At 29.8% G+C, this 13,194-nt stretch overlaps 2 protein-coding genes across 2 annotated transcripts in view; both read left to right on the top strand.

The window, feature by feature from the left end:
- The first annotated feature begins 2,924 nt into the window (after positions 1–2,924).
- LOC111632664 (calmodulin-like) lies at positions 2,925–3,573 on the top strand. The gene has a single exon (XM_023377160.1). It carries the CDS (start codon positions 2,991–2,993, stop codon positions 3,438–3,440), a length of 450 nt encoding a protein of 149 aa, XP_023232928.1. The 5' UTR covers positions 2,925–2,990; the 3' UTR covers positions 3,441–3,573.
- Positions 3,574–7,832: 4,259 nt separating this feature from the next.
- The window catches only part of LOC111632666 (carboxyl-terminal PDZ ligand of neuronal nitric oxide synthase protein-like), an 11,003-nt gene continuing 5,641 nt past the window's right edge, over positions 7,833–13,194 (top strand). Inside the window, exon 1 of the mRNA XM_023377161.1 lies at positions 7,833–8,364. Coding sequence (XP_023232929.1) covers positions 8,257–8,364 — 108 coding nt within the window. The 5' untranslated portion in view covers positions 7,833–8,256. The remainder of the gene's footprint in view (positions 8,365–13,194) is intronic.

Genomic DNA, 13,194 nt, shown 5'->3' with positions numbered 1-13,194 from the left:
AATATTATAACCGGGATTATATTCAATGTTAGAATGGACATCTTTCCAAGCTGGTGTCTGTTTTTCTCCATTAGGTGTACTATATTTGCAAGCTTTAACTAAACTTTCTTTTTGAAGTGTGCTGAAATAGAAAATGTTTATATTTATATACAGTACTTTAACCACATTTTACATACTGTAGTTTTATATTAAAGAATGCCAAAGACTGTATATATCAAGTTGTAAAGTTTTTATCATATTTACAAAATTATTTCCTTAAATAACTAATTTACCACGCAGTTCTTCCACACATTTTCAATATAAAATGAATCTTATTTTAATAAGACTTTTCAGATTACAGAGGAAACACAAACAGACGACATCAATTAATTGCCAAATTACTCCTGGTGAATATGTGAATATCGCCAAAAAAATTTTTAAAATGACAAATTCATTATTTAATTAATATATATAAAGTTAATTTTCTGTAATATTTTTAAATGTAATTTATTTATATTTTTAAAAAAAATAATTGAGGAAGCGTGACTTTAAATTTTTAATATTTATTTTTAAAATTTATTATATTTTTAATGGAAAAATTTCGGTCGAAAAATTGCTATGAAATTATTATTTTATAATTATATACAATTAGAAATAACTATTTAATTGATATAAATTAATTAAACAGTTATGTTTAACAGAATTTTAAAAATTACGCGCAAAGTTATTTTGTAAATACATTTGAAATGTATAAAATAAAATTAATTACTGTACTTCATTTTTTTATTGTATAAATTTGTACTGATTTTAATTGATTATTAATTTTTTTCTAATCTTTTTTTCTGTGGATACTAAAAGGAATTTTTTTCAGCTCATTATGGGTTCGGCCAAGCCCGGCCCCATTGTTAGGGATGGTCCGACTTATCACCGCTCAAAAAATTCCTGGATCTTTTCTGCTTGCCTATGTTCGATCTCGGATCTCCCAGAGCGCTAGACTAATGCCTTAACCTCCTCGAATATTCCGTCGATATTATCAAACTATAAATTATAGAAATTCTTGAGAAAATTATTAAATACTTAGGAAGTCTTAAATTTTTGTTGAATTGATTTCCGATTACGAATCTGGTCCGTACATAATGACTTAAACAGTAAAATTTATTATATACAGTACGTAAATTTGGGTATCTTGGTCAAGATATTAATATACCTATCCTTCATCTACAATGGCTGCTTTTTACGGATCAGACCAGCCGTCAATAAGCATATTAATTAATAATTGTTCAGTCGTATGGCTTTGATGCATTAGTGCCTCTTCTTAACTGATCAATCAAACTATAGTACAGGTATTCCTGGTTTAACGCGATTAATTGATCCCTCGATGCTGCCGCGTTAATCAAATACAGTCGTACTGTACTGTACAGTACAGTACTTCGGTACTCCATCAAATTACCACGACCAGCTAGAACAACTTTTCGGTTAATAACAAATATTTTTATTTTAATTTTGTTATTCGTGAAAAAAGGTTATTACAGTATTAGGGTTTCTCATTTTCCGGTCTTTTGCTTGTCCTGGGATTCCGAGAAAAAATTATCTGTTTCCGGGATATAATTAATTAATTATTTTTAAGATATAAAATAAATCTTGAAATCAAATGATATAATTATTTTTCATTTTTTAAATAATTTAATCGCTCGGCCATCCAGCCGTCCTATTATAGTGTTCGATAAGAATCACAATGAAACTGCCAGGAAATAAGGAAATTAAACTAGTAAATCCCGATTAAACCATCCACAAAATTTTTGAGGAATGTTTAATCTAACGCGGACTCGCGGATACTTATGTACGAGTATTTCTTTTTCTTTCTTTTTTTTTATTCTTTCGTCTTGTTGACATTAAGAAATCCTTTTAAAGGTTTGTAATGGAGTAGGCTCATAATGAGTAGTGAGTTGATGAGAAACAGGTCCTGATACTTCCGGATTGGTCACATAAAAATTGTCGATGTTACGATTTGCTGGTGTTACAGTATTTCATTTCACTCGAGTAATGATATAGAAGTATTTTTATCAGGAATAATAAGATTCAAGTCGGGAGCTGAATTTGCTTTTTCTCTTAAACATGTTTTACTTCTTTTCAAAGATAAAGTAAGCCTAACTAACAAACATATATATTTAAAATGTTTATTTCATCTTAAATGCGTCCACCAGTTGCCAAGTGGATAAACCACTGAACACTAGTAGTTTGTCATTGATTCGTGCATCGCCAATAGCCTGGCCACATAGAGCCGTAACACCTAAATAGGAAGCTGTTTCCATAGAAAGTCCTCCTGAGAGGCATCCCCCTCGGCAGATCGTCCAGGTATCGCGTTGCCATATATAAATAAACCAAACCAATTCATATTAAATATTTTTATCATTTTTAACTTCTTCTTGAGCATTAAGAGGAACTTTAAAATTATACTCATTATGGATTCGGCCATGTTCACAATGAAGCGAACGGATGGTGAAGGATGGCGACATATCTGGACGGACCTCCTCGAGAAATTCCTGTGTATTTTGACTCGTTTAAATTCATTTCCGGGTTCCTCAGAGCGGTAGGTTGACATCTTAACCGATTGGTCATCTGGCTATCTGAGGAATCGAAATTTAAAATGTAATGGAAAAACGACGAAGGAATATATAATCTGACAGAAATTTTTAAACCTTCTTTTTTCTAACATGCAAAATTTTTATAAATTCAATTCTTACTTACAAAATATAAATGTAAAAATTGATGTAACAAGTAATATTTTAAATTTTAAAAGTTAATTTAATATATAGAATTATTTGACTAAACATTTTCCTATTTTTTTAAAGCATTATCATATTTTCGCTATGTTTCATAAAGAAACATTTCATAAAAAGTCGAAAATAATATTCTCAAGAATCAGATAATTTACAAACACTTAAATAACAATACAAAAACTACAATAATCATTCTTTTGGAATATTAAGAATTATAATACAAATTAGAAGATGGATAACTTATCATCAGAGCAAATTACACTACTGCAAGAGGCTTTCTCCTTGTTTGACAAAGATGGAACTGGTACGTTATCATGTACAGAATTTGGTACCCTGATACGATCACTCGGTTATAATCCATCAGAAGTTGAGCTAAATGCCATTGCAGATGAACTGAGTGAACGTGGTATTGACACTATTGATTTTTCTACGTTCTTGCATCTGATAAATAAACATATGAAAGATACATTCAACAAGAAAGATATTCTTGATGCATTTAAGATCTTGGATCGTTATGGCACTGGCTTTATTAATGCGAACGAATTACGTTACATTCTAACAACTCAAGGAGAGAAATTGACAAACGAAGAAGTGGATGAACTGTTTCAAGAAGTGAAGATAGATGATGAAGGCAGAATTATTTATGATGAATTTGTCAAATTGGTCTTATCAAATCTGTAGAGTACCACTTAAAATGTAATTCATTTCGGTTTGCGAAACAAAATTTTGATAATTCATCAAAAATTATTAAATTTTCAAAATTAAATGAATATACAATAGTTTGTTTATTAGAAAAATAAAATTCAAAATGTAAGGAATTGTTATAATAAAATATATTCACATTAGTAATTAATATAAAAAAAATTATTAAAAAATAAAGTTCAACAATAATTTAATCTATACATATAAATAAGGATATTTATTTGTTTGCTATACACCAGTGATGGGCAAACTTTTTAAAGAGCGGGCCAAAGGAAAAGAAGAAAACTTTAGGCGGGCCAATATAATTGTAACCTAGAGCTGCATCTGAAAATCCAGGTGGCGCTATAAAAACATGTGCAGGCCGTCCGCCATATTTCTTTTTCTCTCTTTCGGCTACGCTATGCACGACGAGTGGATGTTCTGTACCGAAGCATGCTTGTAACCGATCGAGCTTTTACTCAATAAGTGTAAAACAAAATTTTGTACATGATTGTAAATAAACTTTCATGGTGAGATATAAAGCTTCGGTTATTTTATATAATCAACGAACACTCAAGTTAAGTGGTGCATCAACCACCACAGCCTGTATTCTTTTTTACTCGTCAGATTAGGAATAATGTCGCGCGGGCCGGATAGAACATTTCAGGGGGCCGCATCTGGCCCGCGGGCCGTAGTTTGCCCATCACTGCGTATACACTCATAGTCGTTCGACCAATCGGAAAGGGCATTCTCGGTAGCAGGACTTTTCATTACTATTAATAGATAAGTAGATTAAGTAGTATAAATAAGAACCAGATTGAGTGATGGAGTATTGATAATCTTTGCTTTTTAAAATTTTATTATAAAAATTTACAATAATATTTTGTATTATGTTTTATTTAAAATACGTAAATTACCTTCTACGTTAGAAGTTTAAGTTCAATTTTTTCTTTAAATTTTCAACTCAATTCAAAGGCTATTTTTGTTGTTGTTGTAAACAGATTTCAACAAACTTTAATAATTTTTTTTTACTTGTGAAAATTTCTACGTAATTCAAAGGTAATTTTTAATACATATTTTACACAGCATTATTGTTATTATTATTTTGGAGGTTGCAGGACGTATTAAGAAGGTTGCACCCTACAGGGCCCTTATACCCCGTTCGCACCGAGCATTTCGATCTAGATTGTGGCTAAGGTCGGAGCCTGTTCCGTGGTGCGAACGCTCTCGACCGTTTCAACCTCGACTGAAACGAGGTTCAATCGCGATCGACTGGAGAGAGTTCTCGAAACTAGATCCAGTCATAAGAGAGATCCCACAATCCCACGCGCGCGAGAAAATACAAGATGGCTACGGAATATGTGTCGGGCTATCGACAGAGAAATAAAAAAGACAGCTGGAGAGACGACAACATCTGTCTATTATTATATGTATGGCAAGAAAAAGTATTTATTTCTAACCAAAACTTCCATTTTGTTTGTTTGGTGTTTGTGACTTACCGCGTAGTTACGTCAGTTTTATGATCGCGTGTAATAGCCAGGTTCTTCTCGAGCGGACTGCCTGTGCGAACAGCACGACGTTCGACTAGCGACAGTCACAACCAGATTGTAGGTAAATCGAGATTGAAGTGAGTCGTGGATTGTGTGCGAACGTAGTATTAGTCTCGAGTTTTTCGTGTNTAATTTTATCAATTATGAATTAAAAATTTTTTTATTATTATTGACTTGACACGAAAAGAAATGTCATCTACTCGTGGTCGAAAAATTCGTTGTCTTCTCAAACAACGTCTTTCGGCTCTTTCTAACTCTTCGATAGCCATAAGAATTACGTATCCGTCAGCCATTTTCACTTTCGTGTAGCGATCTCACATGCTCGACTCAACGTGAGTAGCAACTCGCATGGTGAGATGGGAAAGCACGTGAGTTAGAACTCGAGACTACCAATTTGACGTCAGAGTGTGAGATGGTACCACGTGACACCTTCAACACGTTGGGAGTTGTTACACGAAAAACTCGAGACTAATACTACGTTCGCACACAATCCACGACTCACTTCAATCTCGATTTACCTACAATCTGGTTGTGACTGTCGCTAGTCGAACGTCGTGCTGTTCGCACAGGCAGTCCGCTCGAGAAGAACCTGGCTATTACACGCGATCATAAAACTGACGTAACTACGCGGTAAGTCACAAACACCAAACAAACAAAATGGAAGTTTTGGTTAGAAATAAATACTTTTTCTTGCCATACATATAATAATAGACAGATGTTGTCGTCTCTCCAGCTGTCTTTTTTATTTCTCTGTCGATAGCCCGACACGTATTCCGTAGCCATCTTGTATTTTCTCGCGCGCGTGGGATTGTGGGATCTCTCTTATGACTGGATCTAGTTTCGAGAACTCTCTCCAGTCGATCGCGATTGAACCTCGTTTCAGTCGAGGTTGAAACGGTCGAGAGCGTTCGCACCACGGAACAGGCTCCGACCTTAGCCACAATCTAGATCGAAATGCTCGGTGCGAACGGGGTATAAGGGCCCAGATCTGTGGGACCCGGAATCGAATCCGGACGGGTCGAAAACTCCTAGAAAATTTTCGGATGTTGTCCGTCTGGATATATCGGGCTCCCATCTCTCACCACCCAGCTACCACATTGTGGATCTGGCCGAACCCATAATGGGCTTACTAAAAAGGACCTTCTCAATGCCCACAAGGTAGAAAGAGTTAAAAAATATTCATAATGGACTTTTTAGTTTGTTTTTTCAGTTCTGACTCTTTTCGTCCTATAGGCATTTAAAATTGTATGTAAAGTTTTCTTATAGTTTAAAAATAAGTGAAGGACAAACACAAAAGAAGAAATACAGAATAAAGAAATGTTTAAGGGAGATTATCTCAATATTCATGATAAATTTTCAAAAAACTCACATCTTTATTTTAGTCTTGCTATCGAAATGTAGTCTATTTAACCTACCGTCAACAAAAATTGGCATAATGAAAATTATTTTAAAACTAAAAACACGTGTAACAAATATACAAATAGTAAAAACTTAACATTATAATAGTTAAAATCAATATTCTAACTTAAGTAAATAAATGAACGAAATAAAATAATAAGCCGTAAACAATAACAGTATTGCAATTATATGAACTGTACTCTAGCACTACAACACATGAATATTTAATTGTCATAATAATTATAAAAATCTATGTTAGGGAGGAAATTCCTTATATTGCTCCAAATTATTACATTTGATTAAAACAGAAATTTTAATTCTAAATATTTTCATTAAATAATTCATACAATAACATTGTACTTAATTTTATGGAAGAAAACTTTTCAAACAGCCGTAGTCCGTAAACTTGACACGTGTCGGGCTGCGATTGGCTCATGTATTTAAGGATTCCTACAACGCGAAATTCGTATAACGAGGAACGTATCTCCGCGTTATAGGGGGGTCTACTGTACAGTAATTATCAAAGTAATACAAAAATTTATAGAGGTGCCACTTTTATTATTTTCCGTGATAAAGATTTACTATTTCATCTTTCTTTCGATTTATTTGATGTACAAAATCGCACATAGCAAGGAACCATTTTAAAACGAATCTTTAGAACTCAACAGTACATGCATATATAGATTTTAAAAATTTAAAATTTCGAAAATACTATCATAACAAGCGCATCTTTGCAATAGTATTATTATTGATCATTTGATCGAAAGTCCGGTCATCAGCACTCGTGCAAACCACCTGCATCAACACACGTGTTCAGAGCAAATGACTTTCTTTCTTCTTCTCTAATATTGAGATCCTGGCTATTGTAGGTTGTTACTATACACTCGTATATACAGTATACTGTATATATATATTTAGCGCCATCTTTTGGCAGATTTTATTATATTTTTTTGTTTTATATTCTCTATCTGTGCATAATACAATATAATAAATAAGTATATATTTTAAAATATTTTAATAAATTCATTGAAATTAAATAAAAAGTTAAAAAAATTATAATTATCATTTTATTGAAAAGAATAAATAAATAAGAAACATTTCTAAGCTTTCTTTTAAAACAAGTAATAATTAATAAAATATTGTCTTTGCCAAATACATCATGAATTGATAAAGAATCTAAAAATATTTTATCGTTATAAAATTAACATTAAAAATAAAAAAAAATAATTAAGCTGTTATTAGGCGTATTAATTTATTAAATTATCGTTATCATAAATTTCGAAGAAACGTAACGTAAAAAGTACAAAAAAAATTTAGTTTATAACGTTAAATAATTTAATATAAGTTTAAAAAAATAAATATCATGACATCAATTAAGTATTTTTCATTTATATTCGAAATATCTTCGCATTTTAATTTATTACCTTTATTTATTTATTTATTTATTTATTTTTTGAAATTTGAATTTCTTCACCAGAGGTCACTATGTGATTTGACGCCAAATGATAAATCGTCCAGGCCCAATCAGTGTAGGAATGTTAGACCGATTTACAGATAACAAATTCAAAATAAAACTAGCACGTGATGCTTATTTTGGTTCAGAAAGTATTTAAAATTTTGTCGGAAATGAATGTTTTTCAATGAAAGGTAACTTGAACAGTTTAACGTTAACTGAATTTAAGCCTAACGTAAATGGCAATAAGCAGACGATGGTTGGAATCGGATAAAAGGAATTTGTGCGGTTATCCGTTGTATACGTTTGTAAATTTATAAGTAAATATGATTAAGTTAACGTCGAAGGACTGATTGAGTAACAAGGTAAAAATCAAATCAACGATGGAATCAGGATTATAGTGGTGCCTTGCAGAATGCCGTCTAAAAAGCAGTACAATCTAGTTAACGATGATGCCTATGATAGTAGAATACCTCTGCATAACGAAGAAGCCTTTCAACATGGGATAAGTTTTCAAGCGAAGGTAAATATAATTTCATCGCCATTTTTGTTATAACAACGTTATTTACACCAGTTTAAAAGTTCTGTAAAACAGATGTTTAAAAATAGCTTTACCAATTTACATATACACAATTACAAAACTTATTTCTATTCTTTTTGGTAATCTTTTAATATGAAAATAATGGAAAGTTTAACGTTTTTTTTGTTTCAGATTATTTTTTTTTGGCATTGTCATGGGGGTGTGTAAATGTCAAACGCTGAAATTCCATATATGTCATTTGTAATGCCATTTATTAATATTTTATTTTGATTTTTTTAATTACAAATAACAATGTGTTTGCAGCTGAGAAAAGTAATACTCTCTAAGTATTTTGATAAACATATTGGTTGCATTCAGCAGACTCGGCAGTTCCGGAACTGTTGAATATTTTTCTGCTGAATGCCCTCTATTGGTAGCACTCTTTCAGAATGTGTTTAGTGTTTGACATCACATTTGGTTGCATCTTTTATTTACATTACCTATTGCTAGCTGAAACTGACTGATGAGGCATTTGTTCGGATGCAATGTCACTTGTTCTGCAGATCCGGATTGCTATGTAATGGCTATCGATTTGCTTGATTACAACTGTTGAGTCTGCTGAATGCAGCCATTGTTATCAGTGATGCACCAAAAGGTGGGATGAGTGGCCCTGTCACCCTCAAAGTAAAAGGAAAAGAAACACTAATGAATTTTCAAAAAATATTTTCTTAATTTAAATTAATTTTTTTATTTATATTGTGTTGTATGTTTTATATTTCTATATTAGGAATTAGTGGTTATGGAAAGTGAGAATTTTATTGAATTCTTATTAAGAATTTTGGTTGAAGTTTACTTTGGTAGTCCCAATGGCCATGCTTTGGTTAGCTTATGTAGATTAGGTTAGTTTAAGTACATTTTTAGTAGACAGAAGAAAGGAATACCTAAAAAGAAAAAAAAGGAAACGTCTACTAAAACTAGTTAACCTAACCCAGGGGTGGCCAACAGTTTTTGCCCCTGGGCTGAATTGGAAAGAAAACTTTTTCCACGGGCCGAATCAGAGGTTGTCCTAGGAAGATTTTGAGGTGGTGCAAGATCTCATTATGGTGTCACCCCGTAGAGACTGAATTGTAGATAGAGATTACAGATACATTTTTCACATTATCATGCTTTATCAACACCCTATGCTGCACTTACGAGATTTGTAATGGAGGGTTAACTCTAAATGCACTGTGAGTTGTTGACATTTTTTTTTTTTCTTTTCGGCGTCAGAATTTTTCATTGAGCTATTCGGACTTCATTACCTAATATTGAAACATTGATCGCAGGCCACATAAATTTATTAGGCAGGCCGTATGTTGGCCATGCCTGACCTAACCTAACCAACCTAAGATAACTGAAGCATGGCCATTGGGACTACTGAGGTAAACTTCAACCAAAATTTTTATCTGTTTGACTTGGCTCCCCCAAGATTACATCTTGAGTGCATCACTTGTTATAATTTATTAAAATAATGTTTATAATATAATGCTTTATTTTCTGTTTAAAAAAATTTGCTTAGCATGATTCATAATATAAATAATGATGATTAAAATGAGCTATGAGTTGCATAATATAGGAATATGAGTAAAGTTTTAAAAATGATGATTAACTGTTATGTATTTTTTGGTTTGTAGCAACTCTTGAAATTTACTTTAATAGAGTAAATTTCAAGAGTTAAGTTAAAATTCAAAAATATTAATGAATTTGATGTAAGACTTCTTAACTGTTAAACTAATATGATATGAATTTGAATTACTAAGTTATAGTTTTAAAAATTAATAAATTTGATTATTAGAATTGATTCATAAAATAAAATTTAGATATTGTAGAAAAAGAGATTATTTATATATATATAGTTCATATATACATGGAAGAAATAACATGCTTATCAGTATTTATTGACATATTGAGACCATCTTGTTTGAAACTTCAAAATTATTTCCATTTATCCAATATTCAAAATTATTAATATAGTTTAGTATTGAAATTATTGATAATTTCATAGACTTTCATCTTTTATCTCAAATTACATGTGAAATTTTAACTAGAGTGTATTACACTTAAAATTGCATTTAATCTTCAAATAATTTTAATCATAAATATAAATTAATATCAACTTTATTCTGAACATGAAATTTTACATAAACATGATAAAGATGTAAATAAATATTAAAATTATATTTAATATGTACCCAACTAGATCTTACTGTAAACTCCAGTTTTGCTCTGGTCTAAAGCATTTTACACATGCAGTAATTTTGATCACTCCTATGTTGTATATTGTAGATAAATAGTAATATTATTTTTGATTTCTTTAAAATTAAAAAAAGAATGAAATTAAAAAATTTGATGTTTTATTTTTGAAATTTATACACTTAGATCTCATTTTATTAACAACATGACAGTCAGAAATATGTAATAAAATGTTTGATGTTTATAAACACATACTCAGTGCCATGTGGTCAATGATACCAGTATTCAACTGAATCTCAGCATACTTTTCTCGAAAGAACAATGGCACCATAGGACATGTGGTTTCATGAATAAATAATGATTTTCTGTAAAAATTAATATTATTTACTTATTTAATTTTTATTGTCAAGAGATAGCACAAGAAATACTCATCTGTTAGAGATCATTTGCTGAAAGAACACAAATTTGGTTTTTTTTTTTTTGTTTTTGGGTGTCTCTGATTGAATTTTGTTAATGAACAATATGTACAGGTGTTTTGTAATCATTTATTATGTTTGTGTAAACTGTGTAAGTGTTAATGTAATTCAAATTTTTTACTAGTAGATGTACATCTGTTCTGATTTTCAGTATGTGTACAGCACAGCACTCGTTTGTAAAACTAAACCTCACAAATCATGACCATATATAAGTATATTTATCAACTTTATACATTAAATGTAGAGTTGATGAACATCAAAAGTTTGATTTGAATATCTGTTGATGTTTACAATAAAAAAATTCCTAAAAAATTGATTTCTGTAGAACTGTTTTTAATAAGATTCTTATAAATACATTAAGACTGATAGAATCTTAATGTATTTATAAGAATATTATTATAAACAGTTCTAGAGATTATTGATAATAAATAAAAAATTGGATTATGCTTATAAAATCTTATTTTTTTAATTTTATGGATTTCGATACTTTAAAAGTATTTAGAAATCAGTTACTTTATGAATAACTTTACATAAATTGATTCATAAAATTTAAATTATACACAGAAATCAGTTTATAATGGGTAGCGTGTATGTGAAGTTTAAAAAAAAATGAGTGTTTTGATCAGAGTGCCAATATATTGGTTAAATTGTTTGTAGAATTATTTAGTTTGAAAGTATGTTGAACCTGAACAATTTTCAAGTTTTTAATAGGCAATGCCAAACAAAATGTGCATGGTTATTCTTATATATATACTATTTATTTGTTTTATTATGAAAGTTTTGTTTAATAATGACAAGCTTTGGAATGCCACTGATCTGGAAAGGTTTTATACTTGCTTGAGAAATTATTATAGCTTATTTCTCTTGTTTATGTTTGGTATAGGATATTTTGAAAGGTATCAAATGTAAATAATAAGAAATTATGAAATGATTTTGAATCTGTAATTTCATTACAATGCAATTTCTAATGAAACTACTTTTTATATGAACAAATAAGAATACTTTTAGATGATTATGAAAAATAAAAAAGAATTTTAGGGCATATTCAATAGATAAAAATGATAAAGTTGCTATTTCTAACATCATATTTTAAATGCATAGCTTTGAAATAATCTTAAAAATTTATAAATTGGAATTTATATGAGAAAACATAGTTAAGTTTTCCTGAAGTAGCCCATAAGTTAAATTAATAATGATTATTTAGAACAGTTCTTTAACTAATATACCTTTTGAATATTATTGTTTCATTAACTTGTAAGGACTATTTATCAACAGTGGAAACAAATTATTTTTTTAATAAAATTTTATTTTAATGCTATTATAAATTAAATTGATATTAAAGCATTTAACATAATTTAATATTGCATTTGCAGGATTTTTAACTGTTATATTGATCTTATATAATATAATTGTCATATAGAGAATAAAATAACTCTTAATGTTTTCATTAGATTTCAAAATAATACAAATTCAAATTCTCAACTATTAAAAGTATTTGAGAATTTGGATTTGTAATTGCAATATTTATGTAATATTTATATTTTAAAATAATATATAAATTACAAATGTAGCATTGGAAGATTAATTGTATTAGTATATATTTTCTTTTAATGAATGTTTTGTTTAACAATGACAGACATGAAAATGCTTTGTAATTTTTTAAATATTTTTATTTTTAAGATATTTAAGATCCTAAATTTTTCCATATTCCTTTTGAAAGCTTGACAATATTAAAATTAAGTTTAATGAATGTAATTTTGTTTTTATATTTAATGATTATATAGTGTAATATCTATTGGACATTTGTAAATACAATTGTTTAAAACAAAATCTAAAAATATCAGCAAAATCAGTTTGTTTTCAGATACACTTCAGAAAGTTTTTCAGATTGCATGTTACAATGAAGTCAGAAGTTTTTTATAAATCTTTATTAAAACTATAATTTCTTGACTTCATAACTTGGATTTTGAACATTGATAAAAAAAATCTACAACAAGTTGCATAACTTTCCTGGCTGTTATGAGTTTTTATTTAAAAATCTTTTATATTATTAATTACTTAAGCAAAAAATTGTATGTTGTGCCATTAAAGTTTTCATATTTTTAATCACTGGTGTCACCCCGTA

Source organism: Centruroides sculpturatus, unplaced genomic scaffold (assembly GCF_000671375.1).
Source record: "Centruroides sculpturatus isolate CEXI.00-Female unplaced genomic scaffold, Cexi_2.0 scaffold733, whole genome shotgun sequence".
Classification (NCBI taxonomy): Eukaryota; Metazoa; Arthropoda; class Arachnida; order Scorpiones; family Buthidae; genus Centruroides; species Centruroides sculpturatus.
Note: the sequence above shows the minus strand (reverse complement) of the source record. Positions and strands in the feature narration are given on the sequence as shown.

Excerpts from the sequence above, each read along its gene's own strand:
- LOC111632664 (XM_023377160.1), top strand. The coding sequence starts at position 2,991 with ATGGATAACTTATCATCAGAGCAAATTACACTACTGCAAGAGGCTTTC.